Genomic DNA, 25,757 nt, shown 5'->3' with positions numbered 1-25,757 from the left:
GTACATTATCAGTTCTGAAAATCTGTCTTTTTTTAATAAAGTTGATTATATTTATTTTAGAAACATACCACATGTCAGTCATTTTTTGTTTTTTTGTTATAGGTTGCACCATTGTGCCTAGGAAGAGCTGGAGCATGTGTTGTGACTGTAAAACTCTAATTATTTTGTATATGAAGATACTAGTCTCCTCCATAGACTCACTACTTTTTTCTCAAGTGAATTAATACATTACCAGTAAACAGAGGTACTGTGTATTTTCCTCAGAACTAAGTGTTTGGTCTTAAGATAATATACAGCTAAACAATTTTGAATGGACCAATCCTAAGCACTTTTTAAAAAAATTACTTTATGTTACCATATACATACAAGAATTGTATTTGTAAGCTATTGTACTGCGGCCAGTTGATTGCCAACAGATACTTTCTTCTTAGAAAATGCTGAGACTGAGTGAGTCTATTATAAAATAATTGAATGTTACAGATTAGGGACCCTGATCCTGCAAACATGGCGTGAGAGTGACTTTATTCACAGAAGTAGTCCCACTGATTTCAGTGGGCATAAGATGTTGGAGGATCAGGCCCTAGATATTTAATTTGCCTATACTGAAGGTGTTTTGCTGCAGCTATGTAGGATATTATTTTTCAGTGCAGACAGACAAACCAATTGTAAATGGCAGGCATATTTCTTGCCTTGGAGATGAAGGTATATATTTGGTGACTATATTGCACTTTTTTCACCATAACTGAGGTTTAGCAACCTTTTTATTTAACCAAAGCCTTATTTTAAATATTTTCTTTTTATTATGCTAAGAGAAATCTGCTACTTAATACTCTCTGCAGGAGTTATGCAGCATCTGGATATTTAAAGGTTTTAGGTAACATGCAGTATATTTCTTTACTTAATTCCATCTCATATTATTTATACTTGATTGAAACTACTCTTTGTGAGTTTTTCCTTTTAAAATAAATTAAGTGAGAGAGAGATCTGCAGTGTGATTAAAAGTGACCCAGCAGAAGTTAATATGAGTGCTTTGGAAACTCCTAAGCATTCCATTACATGAAGGTTAAAAAAGATCTATGATAATTGTTTTAAACTGCATTTAAATTGGGGATTTGCACTAATTTGAAGAGTACAGTTTTATAAGGTGAAATGAAACACTTGTGCTGTTTTTCCTATAACGTTACTTCAACAAATAAAGGTGTCGAGCCTACAAGATGTTAAGTGCCCTCAGTTGAGGATATTCAACATTTTGCATAAGAGTAATAGTACCTCACATGATCAGACCCAATTAGTTACATTATTTAATATTATAGTGAACTTCCTTTGAGATACTTTATAATTTGCCTTTTTGATTCGATTGTTGTAGTTCATTACACAGAACTGTGCAAACATTCCAAATGTTCTCTGAAAGTTTTGTGAGGGATTTTTTTGTTTGTTTGTTTGTTTGTTTTGAGGGGGGGGCATTTGCTTTTCTGTGCCTTGTTTCTTATGTTTTCAAACAGTATAATACATGATTGTTTCTTTGTAATGGAAAATTTGAAGATGTGGGCTCATTGAGAGTTTGTGAAAGTAAGTTCAAAGTGTCTGATACCCAAAGTCTTTGTACATTTGTAATGTTTAAATACAAATGTAAATGTTAATGCTCAATTAACTATTTATTGTTTTAAAAGAAATTGCTGAGCAGTAAAACTTTGATGAAATCTGTAATGTTTGATTCATTAATTTATCTTTCAGTGTACGCTGGTGATCATTGTTTAGTATAAATTGAATAGTGTTAAAATCTTTTAAAGTACAATTTCTATTTGGTGGTTTAGTGCCTCATTTTTGTACAATCTGTAATACAAACATTTTATGCTTGGATTAGCACATTTAAAACTGACTGACTTATTTCAGCTGCTTTACATATTTTTTTTAAAAACTCATAATGTTGACTTCTGTTTTTACAAAAACATCTCCTCTATCTCTATCAAACATTTATAGTTGTTCTTCATTGTAATATCTCATCACCACAAACGAAACTCTTAGGCATTCCAAGAGGACCATACTCTTCATACCTCCATCTTTTGCACACCACCTTTTAAAAAAAAAAAAAAAAAAAAAAAAAAGGAGTACTTGTGGCACCTTAGAGACTAACCAATTTATTAGAGCATAAGCTTTCGTGAGCTACAGCTCACTTCCTCAGATGCATATCGTGGAAACTGCAGCAGGCTTTATATATACACAGAGAATATGAAACAATACCTATTCCCACCCCACTGTCCTGCTGGTAATAGCTTATCTAAAGTGATTTCCAGCACAAATCCAGGTTTTCTCACCCTCCACCCCCCCACACAAATTCACTCTCCTGCTGGTGATAGCCCATCCAAAGTGACAACTCTTTACACAATGTGCATGACAATCAAGCTGGGCTATTTCCTGCATAAATCCAGGTTCTCACATCCCCCCCACCCCCATACACACACAAACTCACTCTCCTGCTGGTAATAGCTCATCCAAACTGACCACTCTTCAAGTTAAAATCCAAGTTAAACCAGAACATCTGGGGGGGGGGGGGGGTAGGAAAAAACAAGAGGAAACAGGCTACCTTGCATAATGACTTAGCCACTCCAAGTCTCTATTTAAGCCTAAATTAATAGTATCCAATTTGCAAATGAATTCCAATTCAGCAGTTTCTCGCTGGAGTCTGGATTTGAAGTTTTTTTGTTTTAAGATAGCGACCTTCATGTCTGTGATCGCGTGACCAGAGAGATTGAAGTGTTCTCCGACTGGTTTATGAATGTTACAATTCTTGACATCTGATTTGTGTCCATTTATTCTTTTACGTAGAGACTGTCCAGTTTGACCAATGTACATGGCAGAGGGGCATTGCTGGCACATGATGGCATATATCACATTGGTGGATGTGCAGGTGAACGAGCCTCTGATAGTGTGGCTGATGTTATTAGGCCCTGTGATGGTGTCCCCTGAATAGATATGTGGGCACAGTTGGCAACGGGCTTTGTTGCAAGGATAAGTTCCTGGGTTAGTGGTTCTGTTGTGTGGTATGTGGTTGTTGGTGAGTATTTGCTTCAGGTTGCGGGGCTGTCTGTAGGCAAGGACTGGCCTGTCTCCCAAGATTTGTGAGAGTGTTGGGTCATCCTTTAGGATAGGTTGTAGATCCTTAATAATGCGTTGGAGGGGTTTTAGTTGGGGGCTGAAGGTGACGGCTAGTGGCGTTCTGTTATTTTCTTTGTTAGGCCTGTCCTGTAGTAGGTAACTTCTGGGAACTCTTCTGGCTCTATCAATCTGTTTCTTTACTTCTGCAGGTGGGTATTGTAGTTGTAAGAAAGCTTGACAGAGATCTTGTAGGTGTTTGTCTCTGTCTGAGGGGTTGGAGCAAATGCGGTTGTATCGTAGAGCTTGGCTGTAGACGATGGATCGTGTGGTGTGGTCAGGGTGAAAGCTGGAGGCATGCAGGTAGGAATAGCGGTCAGTAGGTTTCCGGTATAGGGTGGTGTTTATGTGACCATTGTTTATTAGCACTGTAGTGTCCAGGAAGTGGATCTCTTGTGTGGACTGGACCAGGCTGAGGTTGGTGGTGGGATGGAAATTGTTGAAATCATGGTGGAATTCCTCAAGGGCTTCTTTTCCATGGGTCCAGATGATGAAGATGTCATCAATATAGCGCAAGTAGAGTAGGGGCTTTAGGGGACGAGAGCTGAGGAAGCGTTGTTCTAAATCAGCCATAAAAATGTTGGCATACTGTGGGGCCATGCGGGTACCCATAGCAGTGCTGCTGATCTGAAGGTATACATTGTCCCCAAATGTGAAGTAGTTATGGGTAAGGACAAAGTCACAAAGTTCAGCCACCAGGTTAGCCGTGACATTATCGGGGATAGTGTTCTTGACGGCTTGTAGTCCATCTTTGTGTGGAATGTTGGTGTAGAGGGCTTCTACATCCATAGTGGCCAGGATGGTGTTATCAGGAAGATCACCGATGGATTGTAGTTTCCTCAGGAAGTCAGTGGTGTCTCGAAGGTAGCTGGGAGTGCTGGTAGCGTAGGGCCTGAGGAGGGAGTCTACATAGCCAGACAATCCTGCTGTCAGGGTGCCAATGCCTGAGATGATGGGGCGCCCAGGATTTCCAGGTTTATGGATCTTGGGTAGTAGATAGAATATCCCAGGTCGGGGTTCCAGGGGTGTGTCTGTGCGGATTTGATCTTGTGCTTTTTCAGGAAGTTTCTTGAGCAAATGCTGTAGTTGCTTTTGGTAACTCTCAGTGGGATCAGAGGGTAATGGCTTGTAGAAACTCGTGTTGGAGAGCTGCCGAGCAGCCTCTTGTTCATATTCCGACCTATTCATGACGACAACAGCACCTCCTTTGTCAGCCTTTTTGATTATGATGTCAGAGTTGTTTCTGAGGCTGTGGATGGCATTGCGTTCCGCATGGCTGAGGTTATGGGGCAAGTGATGCTGCTTTTCCACAATTTCAGCCCGTGCACGTCGGCGGAAGCACTCTATGTAGAAGTCCAGTCTGCTGTTTCGACCTTCAGGAGGAGTCCACCTAGAATCCCTCTTTCTGTAGTGTTGGTAGGGAGACCTCTGTGGATTAGTATGCTGTTCAGAGGTATTTTGGAAATATTCCTTGAGTCGGAGACGTCGAAAATAGGATTCTAGGTCACCACAGAACTGTATCATGTTCGTGGGGGTGGAGGGGCAGAAGGAGAGGCCCCGAGATAGAACAGCTGCTTCTGCTGGGCTGAGAGTATAGTTGGATAGGTTAACAATATTGCTAGGTGGGTTGAGGGAACCATTGCTGTGGCCCCTTGTAGCATGTAGTAGTTTAGAAAGTTTAGTGTCCTTTTTCTTTTGTAGAGAAGCAAAGTGTGCGTTGTAAATGGCTTGTAGTGTAAAAGGACACTAAACTTTCTAAACTACTACATGCTACAAGGGGCCACAGCAATGGTTCCCTCAACCCACCTAGCAATATTGTTAACCTATCCAACTATACTCTCAGCCCAGCAGAAGCAGCTGTTCTATCTCGGGGCCTCTCCTTCTGCCCCTCCACCCCCACGAACATGATACAGTTCTGTGGTGACCTAGAATCCTATTTTCGACGTCTCCGACTCAAGGAATATTTCCAAAATACCTCTGAACAGCATACTAATCCACAGAGGTCTCCCTACCAACACTACAGAAAGAGGGATTCTAGGTGGACTCCTCCTGAAGGTCGAAACAGCAGACTGGACTTCTACATAGAGTGCTTCCGCCGACGTGCACGGGCTGAAATTGTGGAAAAGCAGCATCACTTGCCCCATAACCTCAGCCATGCGGAACGCAATGCCATCCACAGCCTCAGAAACAACTCTGACATCATAATCAAAAAGGCTGACAAAGGAGGTGCTGTTGTCGTCATGAATAGGTCGGAATATGAACAAGAGGCTGCTCGGCAGCTCTCCAACACGAGTTTCTACAAGCCATTACCCTCTGATCCCACTGAGAGTTACCAAAAGCAACTACAGCATTTGCTCAAGAAACTTCCTGAAAAAGCACAAGATCAAATCCGCACAGACACACCCCTGGAACCCCGACCTGGGATATTCTATCTACTACCCAAGATCCATAAACCTGGAAATCCTGGGCGCCCCATCATCTCAGGCATTGGCACCCTGACAGCAGGATTGTCTGGCTATGTAGACTCCCTCCTCAGGCCCTACGCTACCAGCACTCCCAGCTACCTTCGAGACACCACTGACTTCCTGAGGAAACTACAATCCATCGGTGATCTTCCTGATAACACCATCCTGGCCACTATGGATGTAGAAGCCCTCTACACCAACATTCCACACAAAGATGGACTACAAGCCGTCAAGAACACTATCCCCGATAATGTCACGGCTAACCTGGTGGCTGAACTTTGTGACTTTGTCCTTACCCATAACTACTTCACATTTGGGGACAATGTATACCTTCAGATCAGCGGCACTGCTATGGGTACCCGCATGGCCCCACAGTATGCCAACATTTTTATGGCTGATTTAGAACAACGCTTCCTCAGCTCTCGTCCCCTAAAGCCCCTACTCTACTTGCGCTATATTGATGACATCTTCATCATCTGGACCCATGGAAAAGAAGCCCTTGAGGAATTCCACCATGATTTCAACAATTTCCATCCCACCACCAACCTCAGCCTGGTCCAGTCCACACAAGAGATCCACTTCCTGGACACTACAGTGCTAATAAACAATGGTCACATAAACACCACCCTATACCGGAAACCTACTGACCGCTATTCCTACCTGCATGCCTCCAGCTTTCACCCTGACCACACCACACGATCCATCGTCTACAGCCAAGCTCTACGATACAACCGCATTTGCTCCAACCCCTCAGACAGAGACAAACACCTACAAGATCTCTGTCAAGCTTTCTTACAACTACAATACCCACCTGCAGAAGTAAAGAAACAGATTGATAGAGCCAGAAGAGTTCCCAGAAGTTACCTACTACAGGACAGGCCTAACAAAGAAAATAACAGAACGCCACTAGCCGTCACCTTCAGCCCCCAACTAAAACCCCTCCAACGCATTATTAAGGATCTACAACCTATCCTAAAGGATGACCCAACACTCTCACAAATCTTGGGAGACAGGCCAGTCCTTGCCTACAGACAGCCCCGCAACCTGAAGCAAATACTCACCAACAACCACATACCACACAACAGAACCACTAACCCAGGAACTTATCCTTGCAACAAAGCCCGTTGCCAACTGTGCCCACATATCTATTCAGGGGACACCATCACAGGGCCTAATAACATCAGCCACACTATCAGAGGCTCGTTCACCTGCACATCCACCAATGTGATATATGCCATCATGTGCCAGCAATGCCCCTCTGCCATGTACATTGGTCAAACTGGACAGTCTCTACGTAAAAGAATAAATGGACACAAATCAGATGTCAAGAATTGTAACATTCATAAACCAGTCGGAGAACACTTCAATCTCTCTGGTCACGCGATCACAGACATGAAGGTCGCTATCTTAAAACAAAAAAACTTCAAATCCAGACTCCAGCGAGAAACTGCTGAATTGGAATTCATTTGCAAATTGGATACTATTAATTTAGGCTTAAATAGAGACTTGGAGTGGCTAAGTCATTATGCAAGGTAGCCTGTTTCCTCTTGTTTTTTCCTACCCCCCCCCCCCAGATGTTCTGGTTTAACTTGGATTTTAACTTGAAGAGTGGTCAGTTTGGATGAGCTATTACCAGCAGGAGAGTGAGTTTGTGTGTGTATGGGGGTGGGGGGGATGTGAGAACCTGGATTTATGCAGGAAATAGCCCAGCTTGATTGTCATGCACATTGTGTAAAGAGTTGTCACTTTGGATGGGCTATCACCAGCAGGAGAGTGAATTTGTGTGGGGGGGTGGAGGGTGAGAAAACCTGGATTTGTGCTGGAAATCACTTTAGATAAGCTATTACCAGCAGGACAGTGGGGTGGGAATAGGTATTGTTTCATATTCTCTGTGTATATATAAAGCCTGCTGCAGTTTCCACGATATGCATCTGAGGAAGTGAGCTGTAGCTCACGAAAGCTTATGCTCTAATAAATTGGTTAGTCTCTAAGGTGCCACAAGTCCTCCTTTTCTTTTTGCGAATACAGACTAACACGGCTGCTACTCTGACACCTTTTTAAATGGGACTATCCTGTTAGCCACTTGAGTTTCTTTCATCAGAGATTTTGAAATGACAAACTGAGGGACTACATTCCTCTTTTTCACAATACAGATATAGCATAGGCAGCAACCATGCAAGTATCTTCACTACCTTGTCAATGCCTATGTGAACCACCTCGAGGGATGACAGGATAGTCTACTTTCCATGTCCATTCGATCTTTGGTGTCTTTGAGACACTAGACAAAGAGGCTAACTACAGCCAGTTGACATATGTGCTTGCGTTAGCCTATATCAATTAACAGACTAAAATTAAATTAAGGAAACCACTAACCACCTATACTCTTCCCTTATTCTGTATGGGCAAATTACTCCGTAATTGACTGCTCTGAAGTTTCTTGCACCTTTCCCTGAATCATCAGGTACCAGCTGTCATCAAGGATCAGGGAGACTGGGCCTGACAGATCAGTAGGTCAGTTCCTATGTTCTTATTTAACACTATATCTATGGAACTCATCAGCTGAGGGTAAGGGCCCAGGCATGGGCATGTGCTTCCTGGAGATGAATGCATGGCTTCAGAGATGGTGTTGACAGGAGGGCTTTCGTTTCCTCAACCATAGAATGGTGTTCCAGGAAGGAGGACTGCTGGGAAGAGATGATGTCCACCTAACCAAGAAGGGGAGAGCATCTTTGTGTACCAACTCACCAACCTAGTGAGCAGAGCTTTAAACTAGGTTCAAAGGGAGCAGGTGACAAAAGTCCACAGGTAGGTATAAAAAAAATGACCTTAACCGAAAGCTATAGGGGATGGGGGATGGAAAAGTACAACAGGGTCATAGGAGCAACAAATAAGAGATAACAATGTAGTAATCTGCTCAACATCTTAGATGTGTATTCACAAATGCAAGGAGTATGGGGAATAAGCAGGAAGAACTGGAAGTATTAGTCCATAAACTAAATTGTGACTCAGCAGGCATCAAAGAGACTTGGTGGGATAAAACTCATGACTGGAAAATTGGTAGGGGGTATAGCTTGTTCAGGAAGGACAGGCAGAGGAAAAAGAGAGGCGGTATTGTATTATAAATCAAGAATATATACACTTGGTCTGAGGTCCAAAAGACCAGCTGAAAGTCGAGATATGTTGAAAGTTGAAGATAAAAGGGGAAAAACAAGGGGTCTACTGTAGACCACCATATCAGGAAGAAGAGGTGATAAGATATTTCAAGAACAAATAGATACCCAAAACACAAGACCTGATAGTCATGAGGGACTTTACTACTCAGACAATGGATACAATGTCCAATAAGTTATTGGAATGTATTGGGGACCACTACCTGTTTCAGAAAGTAGGAAGTGTAACCAGGGGGACACACATTTTAGACTTGATTCTAATTAACAGGGAGGAATTGGTTGCAAATCTGAAGTTGGAAGGCAATTTGAAAGTGATCATGAAATGATAGGCTTCATGATTCTAAGAAAAGGAAGGAGTGAGAAAATCGGAATAAGGTCAGTGGATGTCAAAAAAGCAGACTTTAACAAACTCAGAACTGGTAAGTAAGGTCCTGTGGATGTAAGGGAGAAAATAGTTCAGTAGAGCTGGCAGTTTCTCAAGGAGACATATTGAAGGCACAACAGCAAACTATAGTGATTGTGGAGGATATAGGAAGACTAGTAAGAGATCAGTATGGCTGCATCAGGAGCTCTTTAAGGAAGAAATCCTACAAACAGTGCAAACATGGACAAATTGCTAAGGATGAATACAAAAGAATAAGGGGACAAAATCAGAAAGCTATGGCACAAAATGAGTTACATCTAGCAAGGGATATTAAAGGCAATAAGAGGTTCTATAAATACATAAGGAGCAGGAGAAAGACAAAGGAAAATATAGAGGATCTATTTAAAGTGATGGAGAGGTAATATTGGATGAGATCAAGAAGGCTGAGGTGTTTAATGCCTATTTGGCTTATCTTCACTAAAAAAAATTGTGATCAGACACTTAACATACTATTAACAACAACGGGGAAGAAACACAAGCCAAAATAGGGAAAGAACATGTTTAATATTTACATAAGTTAGATGTGTTCAAGTTGGCAGGGCCTGATGAAATGTGCCATAGGGTACTTAAGGAAGTAACTGAAACAATCTCTGAAGTGTTAAGAAGTATCTTTGATTACTCAGGGAGAATAGGTGAGGGGTCAGAGGACTAGAGAAGGGCAAACATAGTATCTATCTTTAAAAAAAGAGAACAAAGAGGACCTGGGGAATTATAGATCTGTCAGCCTAACTTTGATATCTGAAAAGTTACTGGAACAAACTGTTAATCGGTTTGTAAGCACCTGGGGGATAATAGGGTTAAAAGTAATAGTCTACACGGATTTCTTATGAACACATCGAGACAAACCATTTCCTCCTTTGACTACTGGCCTGGTGGATGGGGAGAAGCTGTAGACATGATGTATCTTGATTTTAATACAGATTTTGATACAGTCTTACATCACATTCTCATAATGCAACTAGGGAAATGTGGACTAAATGAAATGACTATAAAATGGTTGAAAGACCATACTCAGAATAGTTTTCAATGGTTTGCTATCAAACTCAGGGGAGGGAAAGGAGAGAGGGGATGTATGAAGTTGGGGTCCTGTAGGGGCCTGTCTTATGTCTAGTACTAGTCAATATTTTCATTAATGACTTGGATAATGGAGTAGAGAGTATGCTTACAAAATGTGTGGATGATGCCAAGATGGATGTTGTTGCAAGTACTTTGGAGGACAGGATTAGAATTCAAAACAGCCTTCACAAATTGGAGATTGGTCTGAAGTCAACAAGATGAAATTCAATAAAGACAAGTATACATCTACAAAATGTGGGATAATTAGCTAGGCAGTTGTACTGCTGGAAAGGATCTGGGGGTTCTAATGGATCACAAACTTGATATGAGCCAACAATGTGATGCAGTTGTTAAAAAGGCTAGTATGCTAGGGTATATTAGCAGAAGTATCCTATGTAAGACATGGAGGGTAACTGTCACGCTCTAATCCGCACTGGTGAGGCCTCAGCTGGAGTCCTAGCTGGGTTCTGGGTGCCACACTCTAAGAAAGATATGGACAAATTAGAGATAGTCCAAATAAAAGCAACAAAAAATGATAGATCATGTTTTCTAAACCCTTTATGAGGAAAGGTTAAAAAAAATTGAAATGTTTAGTCTTAAGAAGACTGAGGGGGCACCTGAAAAGTGTTCAGATATATTCAGGGCTGTTATAAAGAGGATGGTTATCAGTTGTTCTCCATATACACTCAGGTTATGCCTACATTATGAGCTAGGGTGTGATTCCCAGTTTGTGTACATACACTCCCACTGACTTCAGTAGGGCCAAGACTTCACTCTTAAGGATTGTGTACATGGTGGAGTAATATGTGCACTATGGCAGTGGTTTCCAAACTTTTTTTCTGGGGACCCAATTGAAGAAAATTGTTGATGCCAGTGACCCAACGGAGCTGGGGATGAGGGGTTTGGGAGGGGCTTAGGGCTGGGGCAGAGGGGGTGAGGGCTGCAGGGTGGGGCCAGGAATGAGGGGTTCAGGGTATGGGAGGGGGTCTGAGCTGGGGGTGCAGGTATGAGGGGTTTGGGGTACAGGAGGGGCTCGGGGTTTGGGGGGGCCTCCGGCCTGGGGCACAGGGTTGGGGTGCAGGAGGGGGTCAGGGCTCTGGGCTGGGGGTGATGGGTTTGGGGTGCAGGAAGGGGTTCTGGGTTTGTGGGGGCTCAGGGCTGGGGCAGGTGATTGGGGCATGGGGTTAGGGCATGTTTACCACCAGCAGCTCCCGATCAGCGGCACAGCCGGGGTGCAGAGGCAGACTTCCTGTCTGTCCTGGCACCGCGGACTGCACTGCGCCCCGGAAGTGGCCAGCAGCAGGTCCAGCTCCTAGGCAGAGATGTGCAAGCAGCTCCATGTGGCTCTCACCCGCAGGCACTGCCCCCCTTTCCTTCCCCCCCCCCCCAGCTTGGTGTGGAACCAGTGCTTGGGGCAGGGGCAGTGCGCAGAACCCCGTGACCCCTCTGCCTAGAAGCCGGACCCACTGCTGGCCCCTTCCAGGGTGCAGCGGAGTGTCGGAAAAAGTAGGCACTAGCCTGTCTTAGCTGGGCAGCACCACTGATGTCCCAATTTTAATGTCCCAGTTGGCGGTGCAGACCAGAGCCACTAAGGTCTCTGGGTGCTGAGCAAGGTGACCCAGTGCCTTACACGCTGTGACCCAGTACTGGGTTGTGACCCAAACTTTGGGTATGATTTCTGAAGCGCACTACGGAACATTAGGAGCATGCCAGCAGGAACTACATAGTCCAATTAAAATGCAACACACTAGTGTGTTTTAGAAATCACAACCCCACACAGTCTACATTACCCTGCCGTGTAGATAAGCCTCAGTGTGATATTATGAAACGTATCATGTTGAAGCCCCCATAACTTTAAAATAGTTGTGTGATTGTCTTCAATTTACCAACAACAAAAAAAATACCCTGAAAGAAATCACAAAAATACTTTTTCCTTTTTAAAGAGAGGGAATATAAGACTTATAATGGAACTCTTATCTCTGTAGTCCAGGATAATTTAGGTTTGGTAACCTGTAGTTAAATATCTGATGTGTAAAATTCTTAAATTAAATGGAGTTCCACAGAAAGTTGAAATGGTTCTCCAAGTATTGATAAGGTCTGTTTTCTCCTTTTATTTTATCTTACCTTCACTCTAATTACTTTTATTTTTTATTCTTAGAAGCAAAGTCAGAGGCTGGAAAGAATCATTGATCCACCTAATTTGTCTTCCTTTATGCTTACATATTTTAATTGTCTTTATCTCCCCTTTATTCATTATAAAAAACATAATGTTGGAACAGTCTATAATGGGTATGAAGAATTTCCTGATCCTGAAGTTTAGAAGCTTTCATTGTTAGTGTTCTTTTGAATGAAATTAGCACCCAACAATCAACTTGACTCAGTTCACTCACAAGTAACATTACAGACTTGTAATGCCAGTTCTTTCACAGAATATTGTAAGCCTAACTGAAAATTATAACCCTTACATTTGACTGTATATTCCTTTTTATTACATAAAAATAACATTTACTGAAATTGAACATCTGCTTGAGTGAAGGAACAACTAGCAGGCAACAACAAAAAGATGCCATACAGTTTCATTTTTTACATTATAAAAAAAGCCTAATTCTGTGCACTTTTAAGCAAGCCTACTTTTATCAAATAAGTCCTCCAGCAGAGAGAATTATTCTTTCCTGCTATGTAAGTAAACACTGTTCAACCCAGTATCTTTTTTGTTGAACTATAGCATATCTTTTACAGGGATATCCAGTCATGATAATGAATTTAGCACTTCCTTTTGTAAGCTGTTCCATTTATTAAGAAGTTTTTATATTTTAATTTAAACTTCACACCACTGGTTCTTGGGTCACATACACAAGTAATACTACCTCCTTACTCCTGCTCAGCATTCTCCCATTTATACATCCAAGAATGATGGTTTGTTTTGTCCCAGTATCACAATGGGACATCACATTCTATTACTTACCTATCCTGGCCCCAAAATCCTTTTCAGAGTTGCTGCTTTTCAGGGTACAGTCCCTGATCTTGGAACTGACCAACTTCTTTGTTCCTAAATGAATGATTGTGGGGATGTAGTTCTGCTTTGACGATAGGTAAGGGTTGTATGCCTTCAGATGCTGTGATTAGCCAAGGCAGTAATCTACCCTCCTGAAAGGTAAAATAGCTGATGTTCTGGAGAGTCTATCAAGGCCACTGATGATGGGCCAGTAGGGTTGTGTTTTTTCTTTGTGTGTGGGCAATCAGTCTCCTCCCAGTATCCTTTAGACAACACCCAGCATGATGTTCCTTCAACTGCAAGACAATTACACATCTTTCAGCTTGCATTATTGTGTGAAAGCTATAGTGCACTTAAGATAACTAATAATAAAAACCAAAGCCTCTATGCCCATCCATTAGTCTAGTGCTAGCATTGTGCACTACCCTCCTGAAAAGTTAGATTGGAATTAAAGTTTGGCCCTTTATTTACTAAGCATGCTCTGAAAACAGTATGCTCAACATTTATCTGCCTAATACAGGTGCAGCATTAAAATGCTTAGAGGAGAATCATGTCTAGTATTTTACAGATAAAAGAATGATTACCAAGGCACAATATCTTGAGGATTAGTGTAACTAATGTGGGTCAACATCTGTGTGAGTTATGAATGCTCAGAAGAACTCCGTCATCTCCAGCTATTGCTTTTCTCCATTCTGTGTCCTTGCTTCTTTCTAGAGCTGCTGAATTTCAGGTCCAGTGTAGATAGCTTTTCGACAGCAATGATTTCAAACCTGTTAGGACCAGATTCACAAGTCAGATTTAGCCCCTGTACTGCTCAGGCAATACAAATGGGCAGAATTTTAGCAGCAAGTGGCCCATAGGAAATTCCCTTTGTATAGGGGAAGTACTCACTGGTGTGAAGCTGGAGCTGGCCAGTTGCCTTCCCCATTAATGCTCCAGCACAGGTGCATAGAGGGGAGCATTGTCTATCTCTGCTATGCCTATCCTTTATTGATGTGAGCTCTGGATCCAAAAAAAAAAAAAGGGAGATGTGGAGGAGGGTACTCATGGGGGAATTCTGCACTACTGTGCATGCACAGAAGTTATGTCCCCTGCAGATTTCTTTGTTGCCCTGCAGAAAAATGACTTTTGACGGAAGCAAAGGGAAGCCACAAAAGCAGTCATGCGACCCTCCCCAGCACTATATTTTGCACGCCCAAGGCAGCTAGCAGAATGGTAAATCACTGTGGGGTGGGAGTGGGGACGACGCAGCTGGTGGCTCCTACCCTGTGCTGGGCTCAGCTGCTAGTCCTGGAGGACTGGACTTCCTCTTCACCTGCACAGCATCCAGGACTGGGTCAGATCCACCCCCAGATTTCTCCTCCAGCTGTAGGAAGCTCTGCGAACTCTTCTCTCTCCCCCACCCCAGTACTTTCAGTGCCCATCACTCCTCAGGGGGAGGGATCACTATACAGGGAGCTGCTCCCTCTTCCGTCCAACTCCTGTGCATCCAGACCCCCTCAAACCCAGACCCTTCCACTAAGCCTCACTCCCCCACACCCAGAACCCCCGGACACTCTACTCCCCCTGCACCTGGACCATCCCGATGAGCCACACACACATGGATCCCCCCTCTACTGAGCCCCAACCAGCTGCACTTGGATCCCAACCCCACTAAACCCCACTCCCCCAGCCTCTGGAGCCCCCCACACTCAGACCCCCCCTGCTGAGAACCAGCTACCTTCACTGGAGCACACTGCAGATTCCCAGTACTGTTGCACCCAGAACCCCAAAACAAACCCCTGTGCATCCAGATCCCTGCTGCACCCAGATCCCCCACTGGGTGGCCTGCACCCAGATTGCCCCACACAGAACCCTCTCAGCCCACACCTGGATCCCCTGACACTAGTCCCTCCACATGTGGATCCTTCTGGGCTGAGCCTGCCTGCCCACACCTGGTACAGAAGGGCAGGGCTCGGGGGTGTTTCTGGGGCAGGCCCAGGCCTTGTGCTGTATCAGGGCTGGGTGCAGCCTCACCGCTAAGTCCAGATGGTGATCACCCATCTCTGTGCAGCCAATGGCCTGTGCTCCCCAATGCCATGCTGGACCCTCCACACTTATTTGACCAATAGAATCTGAAGATTTTTAAATTATGCACAGAACTTTTAATTTTTTTGGGACAGAATGCCCTCAGGAGTAAGAAGGGAAAAGGATCAGGGCTGCACAGAGGTTTTAAGGGGTCTAGGCCAAAATCTGAAACTAAGACACCCCCCACCCAACAATTTAACACCAAAGGAAAACTGGGGTAGGTGGAGTGAGAGTGAGCTTGACCTGTAGTTTGACTTCTATATTTGGGTAGGCAGCTCCACTCAGGCCAGTAGGGCTACATGGGGAACAAATTCTGCACCTGCCTGATGTTTGCAGTTGGGGGGACATCTCCCTCCCCCGCAAACTACACCCATGCTGGGAGTGGACCTGGCTCCCCACTTGGGCTGTTGTGACTGGGCAAACAGAAAGTGGTGAGAGGATGCAGCACCACTCAGGTTTGGGGGGGGCCTCTCTTGCCCTCCCTGGCCCAGCAGGTGCCAAAGGTGGGTAAGTCACACTCACTAGGAGCAAAAACAGAGAGCCCTAGAACCAAATCATTTTTTCATTCTCTGCTCTTGCTTCAACCTGAAGAAATTGTATAAGGCTATGTCTACACTAGGGACCTTACAGCGGCACAGCCGTATCCTACTCTTGTGCTGCTGTAAGGTCTCCCATGTAGCCACTCTTTGCCTGCAGGAGAGCATGGAGGTCTAACGGGTGGCTGGGCTGCTGTTGTCAACACAAAACATGCTTGGCTTTCAAGCAAACATACCAAACCTGTGAAAAAAACACAGAAATTGAGTTTGTTTGCTTTTTTTTGGTTTAATTGGCTTGTGAATTGCTTGTTGGCTAGTTTTTGGCTTGTAGCTTGTTTGGCATGTAGCTTGTTGCTTTTTTTTTCTTTTTTGGGATCAGCTCCCAGCAAGGGGGAGCAAGCAGGGGTGAGACTCAGGGGTGCACAGCAGGCCCACCACAGTCCCAGACTGTACAGCAGGGGAGGGCAGGGAATCTAGTCACATAGATTATTGGGGTTCTTATGGATTGGCTTGTTTTGAAACGGGATTATCTTGATTTTTGGTTTATCGTGAAAGTAGGGTGTTTATTTACTACATGAGAGTTGGCAACTGTGCTTTCAAGCAAGCGCAGTCACACCCAGGAGGCAGCAGACAGCAAGAGCAGCAGCCCTAGACCTTGTGCTGCCTGTAACCCTTGTCTCCCATCGGCCACCCCCGTTGCGATCTGTCTGGTTTACACTGTAAGCGCCTCAGGGCCGTGACTTGCCCACGGCATTTGTAACGTGACCCGCACACCTAGGCCTGCAGGAACAAACGCTGGGGGAATGGTGGTGGGGAGCCCAGAGGGGCAGAGCATCCGCCCCACGCTGCTGAGGCCACTGGATTGCGGGGTGGCCCCGTTACCCGCGATGCCCCTGCGGCTCCAGGAACGCGTGACTGAGGCGGGGATCAGCTCCCACACCCAGGTCGGGGGGGCCCCCAAGCCCGACTCGGCCGCTCCCCCCGACAGCCAGAGAGAAGCCCCCGGAACGCGGCCCGGACAAGCCGCCGGTGCACGAGGGCACGGCCAGGGGCTCCGTCCTGAGTCCGGCCCCTCCCTCGGCTCTCCGCCTCCCCCGCCCGCCAGCGGCGCGCTCACTGTGCGGGTGAGGCTGGCTCCGGAGGCCGCCGGCAGCTACCGCGCTCAGATCGGATTCGGGCTGAGCCCCGCCTCCTCACGATGATTGGTCGCGGCGCCAGAGGCTCTTCCCTTGACCCCCGCCCCCAGATCTCCTGGGTGACTGGGACGCTGTTAGCGGTGGGGGCCGCGCTCCCCCTTGCCCTCGGAGCGGCAGCGCATGCGCACATGAAATAGTGACTCGGGAGCCCCGGGCGAGAAGATGAAGGTAAAGTTCAAAAATGCCGTTATTGGGACGGGCATGGGGCTCACCGGGGACTGCCCCCCCCCGGCTGCCTGAGCTCCTCCGGCGTGGGGGCCGTCGGCAGTTGTGGAGGCTGAGGGGCCTTGTGATTCGGCAGCCCGGCCCGGGGCCTGCAGCGCTTCGGCGCCCTACCCTGGCGGGGGCTGCCGCGCGTGGGGCGGGGTGACCCGGGGCGGCGGCCTCGGGGACACGCTGACGTGCCCTGCCCTGGAGGGCAGCGGCGACCCGAGGGGCGGGGGCTGCTTTAGAGCAGTGGGGGAGGGAGAGAAGCTGGGCGGGGTGAGTGGCAAGGGGGCGGATGGGGGCTCGCTGCTGCAGGGGGCCGCAGGGAATGGCGGCCCGCTCTGCTGTGTGGGATGTTGGGGGAACGGCCTGGGCGCGCAAGAGCGGCGTTTCGGAGCCGGCCCCGTGCCTCTCCCACAGGAAGGGGCGCTGCAGAGGAAGCTGCCAGAAACCCTGAAGTGGGCAGTGGGGGAATAACCAGCCCGGGGGGAGGGGGAATCTTCTTCCTGAACCCCAACTGTACAGGTCTAGCCCAGGGGTGGGCAAACTTTTTGACCCAAGGGCCACTGCAGAAGTCAGGGAAAGTCACAGAATTCTTGAGTTCTGTGACCTTCCTGACAACCAGTAAGTAAGGCTGCGTGTCTATCTTAGAACAGGTCTGGTCTATCTTATCTAGATACCTTAGGGCATGGCTACACTTGCAGATGTAGAGCGCTGTGAGTTAAACCCGCCTTCAGAGAGCACAGTAGGGAAAGCACTGCAGTCTGGCCACACTGACAGGAACAAGCGCACTGGCGTGGCTACATTTGCGGCACTTGCCGCGGCATTGGGAGTGGTGCATTACGGGCAGCTATCCCACAGAGCACCTCTTCCCATTCTGGCGCTGTGGCTTGTGGGAAGGGGGCGGGGGCATTCTGGCTCCTGTCCCAACGCCCCGTGATGCATCAGGTCGCATTCCAGCATTCCCTGTGCTTCTGTCCACATTTGGCGCCATCTTTCAGCGGTTTTTGTGCTGCGCGCTCTGTCTTCCCTTTCGGTCTGCGGGAATGGAGCCTGAACTGCTGAGGAGTATGCTGACGAGTCTTGCCAGCACGTCACGTTTGGCAGTCGAATTATTCCTTATGATCCAAAGTGACAGTGAGGGCTCCAATGATGATATCAGCTCTAGTAACGCATATGACACACATTTGCTTGCGGCGTTCACGGACATGCTCACCACCGTGGAATGCTGCTTTTGGGCTCGGGAAACAAGCACGGATTGGTGGGCTCACATTGTCATGGAAGCCTGGGATGATGGGCAATGGCTGCAGAACTTTCAGATGAGAAAAGCCACTTTGATGGGACTGTGTGAGGAGCTCACCCACACCCTGCAGCGCAAGGACACGAGATTGAGAGCTGTCCTGACGGTGGAGAAGCAGGTGGCTATTGCAGTCTGGAAGCTGGCAACTCCAGACAGCTACCGATCGGTCGCTAACCAGTTTTGAGTGGAGAAGTCGACTGTTGGAATCGTGTTGATACAAGTTTGCAGGGCCATTAATCTCATCCTGCTCAGAAGAACCATGACTCTGGGTAACGTGCATGAAGTTGTGGATGGCTTTGCACAAATGGGTTTCCCTAACTGCGATAGATGGCACATACATTCCAATTCTGGCACCAGCCCACCTAGCCTCCAAGTATGTTAATCGGAAGGGGTATTTTTCTATGGTTCTCCAGGCGCTTCTGGATCACGTGGGTGTTTCATTGACGTTAACGCAGACTGGCCCGGAAAGGTGCATAATGCACGCATCTTTCTGAACACTGGCCTGTTCAGGAAGCTGCAAGCTGGGACTTTTTTCCCAGACCAGAAGATCACCATAGGGAAAGTCGATATGACAATTGTGATCCTTGGAGACCCTGCTTACCCTTTAAAGCCATGGCTCATGAAACCCTACACAGGGAGCCTTGACAGCAGCAAGGAGCGGTTCAACAACAGGCTGAGCCAGTGCAGAATGACTGTGGAGTGTGCTTTTGGCTGTTTAAAGGGCCGCTGGCGCTCTCAGTATGGGAAGCTGGACCTGGCCAATAACAGCATTCCTGCGGTTATATCCATGTGCTTGTACCCTCCATAACATTTGTGAAGGGAAGGGTGAATGATTCACTCAGGCATGGAACTTAGAGGTTCAACACTTGGAGGCTGAATTTGAACAGCCAGAGAGCAGGGTTATTAGAGGTGCCCAGTGTGGGGCTGCAAGGATTAGGGATGCCTTGAGGGAGCAATTTGAGGCTGAAAGCCACCAATAATGTCTGGTGCCCTGCGCAGGAGTGAAGTGCAGTGGTTCCAATGTTAGTAGGAATCTTTGTTTGCTACACTGACTTGCAGTGACTGTTTCTTTCCTGGGCTAAGGTATCTTTTACTTTATGCAATTATAAAGAATGTTTTCAAAGCCAAAAAATCCATTTATTGGAAAGAAACACAACTGCTCGGGAAACAGAAAGGGCAAGGGGGTGAGGTGAGGTGGGGAATGGTACAATCACAGATTTGTGTATGTCCTGTTACCATACTCAGCCTTCCTGTCTGGAGTGATGTGCAATGAGTGCTGCACTTCAGGATGGCTATACTGCATGGTGATGGGGGTTGAGTGCAGTGGGTAAGGGTTCTAGTTTTCAGGGCTGGGTGGTAAAGCTACAGGTATTGGAGGCAGCTGGTAGTGGTAAGAACCCGGATGCTGGGGAAAGTGGGGAAATGCTGGAGGTAACATGGGGGCACAAGGGAAAGAGTTTTGGGACAAGGACTGCAGGGGGGGGTCGGGCACGGTAGTGCTCCACCTGCATGGCTACGAGTGCCTGGATCGAGTCCACTTAGTGCTCAATTATGCTTATCAGCCAATCCGTGCTTTGCTGCCGGAGCACCGCGCTTTTGTATCAGCGCTCCTCATTCTGCTGGCGGATCCTCCTTTCAGTGTCCCGCCACTCCTGCACTTTTCAATTTTCATTACTTGAATGCTGCATTACTTCATGCAACATGTCTTCCTTGCTTCTACGTGGCCTCTTTCTGATTCTTTGGAGATAACACGGGTGGCTGAGATCTCAAGGTTGCATCTGTAAAGGCAAAATGCAACACTTAACAGAGGCAGCATTGTTCACACCAGACAGAGCAGTGATTCTCCAGTCCTTAAGGGCAAGCACAATCTACACAATAGCATCATTTTCCCACCCCAAAGCAAGCACACACAACCCACAGGAGCCCCAAAATGGTGAGTCAGCACAGGGTCAAGCGTGACTGATTGTTTCATGGCTGTACTGTCCTCTGCGTTTCTGTGCCTTGGGGAGCGCCAACAGCGGCAGGGGGGCCCCTATGCTGAACACTGTCCCCACATTTTCTACAGGAGTTCATCCTGAAAAATATCTTGCTGCTGAGGGTGACCTAGGAAGCAAGGGAGGGTCTCCTACTGCAATGCGGCTTCTGCCCTGGCCCATATATAGCTTGTCTGTGTGCAGCAATAGTCCTCCTGCCCCTCACGGCACAGTGACGTGGAGAAGTTAGTCTTACTGGGACAAGGAATACAGTGGCTCTCCTGAGAAACCTGCGCAAGCACATTGCCCAAGTTCTGGATGAGACCTTTGAAGAGATCACTGAGGCCGATTACCACGATGTGAGAGAGCACATCAATGCCCTATTCCGCATCTAGGCACGCATGCAGCCCATACCCTCCTCACCCCAAGAGCCCGCAGTGAATAACTTTCTTCCCAAAATAAAAACCGCTTACCGAGAACCGCCTCTGATGTTTGTCCTTCCCCAAGCACCAGCCACCACAACTGGCTACCTTCCTCCTGGCTTGAGAACAGCTCCTGGCTGTATGCATCTGGGGATTCCGGTGTGTCTTCCTCTGCCTCAGCACCCTCACTCCTGCTTTGCTTCCATGTGGTAGTGTCCATGGTGGTACTCGGAGTGGAGATGGGGTCAGCCCCAAGTATCGCGTCCAGCTCTTCGTAGAAACAGCAGGTCACGGAGCAGCACCGGAGTGGCTGTTTGCCTCGCGGGCTTTGCAGTAGGTATTCCGCAGCTCTTTCACTTTAATCCTGCACTGCAGTGCGTCCGGTCATGGCCCCTTTCCATCATGTTCCTTGATATCTGCCCGAAGGAATCGTAATTCCTATGGCTGGAACCAGGCTGGGACTGGACAGCTTCCTTCTCCCAAACACTGATGAGGTCCAGCACCTCGCCATTGCTCAATACTGGGGATCGCCCGGGACGTGGAGGCATGGTCACCTGGAAAGATTCACTGAGAGCACTCCACGGCAGGCTGAGCAAACCGAAAGGGGATTTTCAAAATTCCTAGAGAATTTAAAGGGCAGGTCTAACGGTTGGTCACCTGAGGGCAGGGCAGTAGAGTTCAAAGTGGTGACTGGAGTGGCTAGTACAGGCATTGTGGGACGCTTCTGGGGGCCGATCAGAGAGCACTAACAGACCAGGGCGTCCACACTGGTGCCGCGGTGCTCAAGCAGGGGCGCACAAAATGTTATTCCACTCGCTGAGGTGGAGTACCAGGAGCGGACCAGCTGCGGAGTCAGCTCTACGTGCCTTGCCAGTGTAGATGGGTATTGAGCTAGTGCGTCTGGGGCTCCCTTAATGCACTGTAACTCGCACGTGTAGCCAAGCCCTTAGATACTTGGTCTACGATACTAGAGTATCTGAGCACCTCACAAGCTGTACTGTATTTTCTCAACAGCCCTGTGAAGTAGGTTATACTGTTTTCTTCATTTTACAGATGGAAAATTGAGGCACAGAGAGGCTAAGTGACTTGCCCAAGGTCACAGAGGAAGTCTGTGGTGGAGCAGGAAATTGAATCCAGGTTTCCAAGTCTTAGGCTAGTGCCTTAACCACTGGACCATACGTCCTCTGATCAAACCTGTTCCATTTTTTTAAAGAATGAACTTCAAATGGGAAACTTCCACAGGCCACACATAGTGTTGCCAGCCTCAAGTGTTCAAAGCTCATGAGATCTTCTAAAATGAATAATTTCTTTGCTTTTCGATTTCTAAATCTGTAGGGTGCACTTACTTCATAGTTTCAAGTTTCATAGCTTTTTCTTTCTTTCTTTCTTCCAAACATGAGGGCTACAAACCAGGGTGGATTGATGTAAATCAAGGTGATTTAAGCAGAAAGCCTCCATTTAAATCATAGATTTTAAACAACTTTCCCATTTGTACTTCAGTTATTTTCTAAAGAAAGGTACATTTTCATTGGTTGATATAACCATTAAAAAATGTTGATTTACAACTAAATAGAGCCTTTAAAGTAAGTTTGGTACATCTGTTTACTACTTAGGGGGGTATACTATAACTATACTATAAATTGTATAGCTTAATATTTTCAGATTCTTAATTGTACATTTTCAATATGTTAGAAAATGAAAGATATATTGTTTATTTACTAGATAATTAACTTTTTGCTCTTGATTTTTGTCAAGCTGCATTAGGATGGTAACAAACAAACATACCAAACAGCATATACAACATTTAAATTAAATGTTTTTGATACATAAACTTTTCATCAACACATATTTCATATTTACAACTAAAAGTGATTTATTAAATAGAGGGATTAACTGTATTCAGTGATTTAAACTGATTATTTCAGGTCAGCCTGCGAAAATTTTCAAATATGCCTAAGTGAAAGTGACTCACCTAAGTCTCTTGAAAATGAGACAGTCTCCTAAATTACTTATGCTGTCCTATTGTGCCATATTTGTGAAGCGTGATCTCAAAAGTTAGATATTTCCCCCCAATTCTGTCTTTATATCAGTGATATTCAAACCTCAGTGGTTCAAGAGCCAACATTACCGTAAAGAGCCGCAGTGCTATGAATTCATTGTTTTATTTAATATATATTATTCTCTCCGAAAAATGATTGACCAAGTATTATTTTATCAACTTCACTTGGTTACTAACATGGTAGAAACATCCTGATTGTTTAATAACTTAGATTAATAATTAAATCACACAGTGTTTTGATATCGTGCTGCAAAGAGCTGCAGGAGACACATTAAAAAGCCACTGCTTTTCCGTAGTCTTTAAAGTAAAGAAGTCTTTAACTCAGGGTTTTTGACAGAGGCTCATTGATTCAGTAGTTATTTTTATTTAAATATTTTAAGAGATTACAATTATTTTAGCCTTTAATATATTTTTGTATCAAATTAAGATTTCATTATAAATAGGTTTTATTTATAAAAAGAAAAACTTACAATTTTTCTAATTTAAATAAAATTAAAAATCCAGTTTAAAAAAAATTTCCAATTTAAATAAGAAAAGTCAATTTTTAAATTTTTTTTTGTGGAGAAAATCTTAGATTTTTATCCACCGTACTAGAAACTTACTTTTTTTTCCAATGAAAGCTGAGCTTCTTATGCAGTCTCTTAAGTCTAGCACCTGTGACTTTAAGAAAATTAGCAAATATTGTGAGACTTATGATAGAATCACAAGAGTTGGCAACACTATCAATATTGCTAAAGAATAAAGTTGTGTGGATTTATAAATAATCTTCAGATTTTAAAACATGCAAGGGGTGAAAAGAAAAGCTAATTTTATTTTACAGTTCAGTTACTTTGGTTAGTTTCGTACTTTTACTTTTCTTACCTAAGTAGCAACAATCAAAAGTACTCTCTTTGCAAAAGTCTGAATTCTCTAATTTAAATTTTTTTAAAAATTGCTAATACAAATTAAAGTATATTTGTACTATTTTCTTCTTAGGTTTTTAAGGTTGAACTTAAAAGGTTGAACACCAGCTCTGAAGTGTCTGTCATGAAAGTTCACTTTTCCATGTATAATGAAAGGCCTGCCACAGACTTCTGTCCCCTTTATACATTGTCTATCCTGTAACCTATCTTTCTTTATTTGTATATATTAGTTATAGAATGTTAGTTATATTTACTAATATGTACTAGGCAGGTTTAATGTTCTCCAGTGCTTACCGTTTTTAAGTTAGTAATTCCCCTCTTTCTTCCCTCAGCGAGTATTTACTCTATTAGAAAAGGCTTTGCTTGGTTCCCCTGTGCAGTTCACCTGGCAGAAAACTTCAGGAAACTTCCTTGCTGTGACAGGGTAAGATAAGAAGTATTTACATATTATTAATATGTATGTAGAGGTGTAATTGAGTAATATTCACCCTTTTGTTAATGTTGTATATTCACTGTCACAGTATATGTCACAGTTCCTGAGGTAACTTGCATCTCTGACCCCTTTTTGGCCTTCTTGAGGGCACCCCACTTACGTCTCAGGCTTCTCAGCCGTTACCATTCTCGGGGTAGAGTCCTGTGACTCCCCACCTCTAGACCGGGCAGTTAGGCTGCAATTCTTCCTGTAATTCACTGTGATTACTACAGTAGATCTGACTTCAGTTCAGCACCTATGGTCCAGTTTCCTCAAGGGCAATGACAGGATTAACTAGTGACCAACCAGGCAATGATAGGGTTAACCATTGACCAACAGCGCTTTTATAAAAAGAAAAGGAGTACTTGTGGCACTTTTATAGTTTTCATTTCTTTGTTTGTCAAGTTTTTTGAAGTGGGTCAAACTAGTATAGGTAGACTTGGCAGAATTCAATTTTTTTTTTTTGTAATTTAGGCAACTAATATATATTTTTATTTTTAAGATTTTTGTTTGATTTTTAACTATTTTAATTTTTACAATTGCTGGAAATTGAGGGGGAGGGGAGGGTTGGGTTAACATTAGGGTAGCACTAACTGTGGGGCTCCAAGGGGTTCCCAGGACTGGCAACATGGCTGCAGTGCACCCTACACAGCTGAGGGACCCAAGACACCTAGGTAAAAGATGCCAGATATGCTGTCATCCTCAGTTGGTGGAGTAGAGACCTCTGGCAAAGACTCCAAGGAGAAGGATGAGCCCCTGGACACAGAAGGAGGCCACCCTGCTGCTGAACAAGTCCATCCCAGGGACTAACTGCTCCTCTGTTTCGGGTGGGTGGGTGGGTGGGTGAGTGCAGCTCCTCTGTGTGGCCCCAGAGGGTTCCCTGCCTGTGACACTTGATCCCTGCAGGTGCAAGGTGCGGGGAAGGTTGTGGTCCTGGCAGGGCAGAGCAGAGACTCTACTCCAGAGCTATGAGGAAGAGGACAAGCCCCTAGCCTGAGGGGAGGCCACCCTACTGCCGAATGGCTCTTGCCTAGGGACAGAGCCCCCACAGTACATCATCCTTGCAGTAATGGCTCGGAGTCTCTGCTCTGCCTCTCCAGGACCTCAGTCTTCTCCACACCTTGCACCAGTAGGAATCAAGTATGTCAAGCCCTGTGGTAGCATAGTGAGCCCTCTGCCACCACAATATCATGGCCTCACTCTTGTGACAGAAGGGCTGCCCAGGGCTTCCTGTGCTGCTGCAGGGCCAGTGACATTGGATCCCTGTAGATGCAAGATGTGGGGAAGGTTGCAGTCCTGGTAGGGCATGTAGAGCAGAGCAGAGACCCTTTGCCTAAGACTGCGAGATGAGCCCTTGGCC

At 45.5% G+C, this 25,757-nt stretch overlaps 2 protein-coding genes and 1 long non-coding RNA gene across 11 annotated transcripts in view; 2 read left to right on the top strand and 1 right to left on the bottom strand.

The window, feature by feature from the left end:
- The window catches only part of KLHL5 (kelch like family member 5), a 94,262-nt gene extending 92,572 nt beyond the window's left edge, over positions 1 to 1,690 (top strand). For 5 of the 7 annotated variants that reach the window (XM_084626961.1, XM_084626963.1, XM_084626962.1 and 2 more), the window contains one exon: positions 103 to 1,686. In XM_084626961.1, coding sequence (XP_084483087.1) covers positions 103 to 159 — 57 coding nt within the window. In that variant the 3' untranslated portion in view covers positions 160 to 1,686. Of the gene's footprint in view, positions 1 to 102 lie in introns of all 7 variants that reach the window. The other 2 variants (XM_084626960.1, XM_084626959.1) reach the window with 2 other exon arrangements.
- Positions 1,691 to 12,799: 11,109 nt separating this feature from the next.
- LOC311519545 lies at positions 12,800 to 17,098 on the bottom strand. Of its 2 annotated transcripts, XR_014711300.1 has the most exons (4): positions 16,984 to 17,098; positions 14,155 to 14,265; positions 13,848 to 14,033; positions 12,800 to 13,559 (listed from the first exon to the last, which is right to left on the bottom strand). It is a non-coding gene; the product is annotated as an uncharacterized lncRNA (long non-coding RNA). The 2 variants fall into 2 exon arrangements; XR_014711301.1 differs by lacking the exon at positions 14,155 to 14,265 and having other exon boundaries at positions 16,984 to 17,082.
- A 22-nt stretch (positions 17,099 to 17,120) lies between these two features.
- The window catches only part of WDR19 (WD repeat domain 19), a 108,455-nt gene continuing 99,818 nt past the window's right edge, over positions 17,121 to 25,757 (top strand). For both annotated transcript variants that reach the window (XM_084626148.1, XM_084626147.1), the window contains exons 1-2: positions 17,121 to 17,230; positions 24,258 to 24,349. In XM_084626148.1, coding sequence (XP_084482274.1) covers positions 17,225 to 17,230; positions 24,258 to 24,349 — 98 coding nt within the window. In that variant the 5' untranslated portion in view covers positions 17,121 to 17,224. The remainder of the gene's footprint in view (positions 17,231 to 24,257; positions 24,350 to 25,757) is intronic.

This window comes from Lepidochelys olivacea (assembly GCF_965140295.1).
Source record: "Lepidochelys olivacea isolate rLepOli2 genome assembly, chromosome: 4".
NCBI classification, from domain to species: Eukaryota; Metazoa; Chordata; order Testudines; family Cheloniidae; genus Lepidochelys; species Lepidochelys olivacea.
The sequence above is the reverse complement of the archived record's forward strand: the minus strand, read 5'-3'. Positions and strand labels throughout refer to the sequence as shown.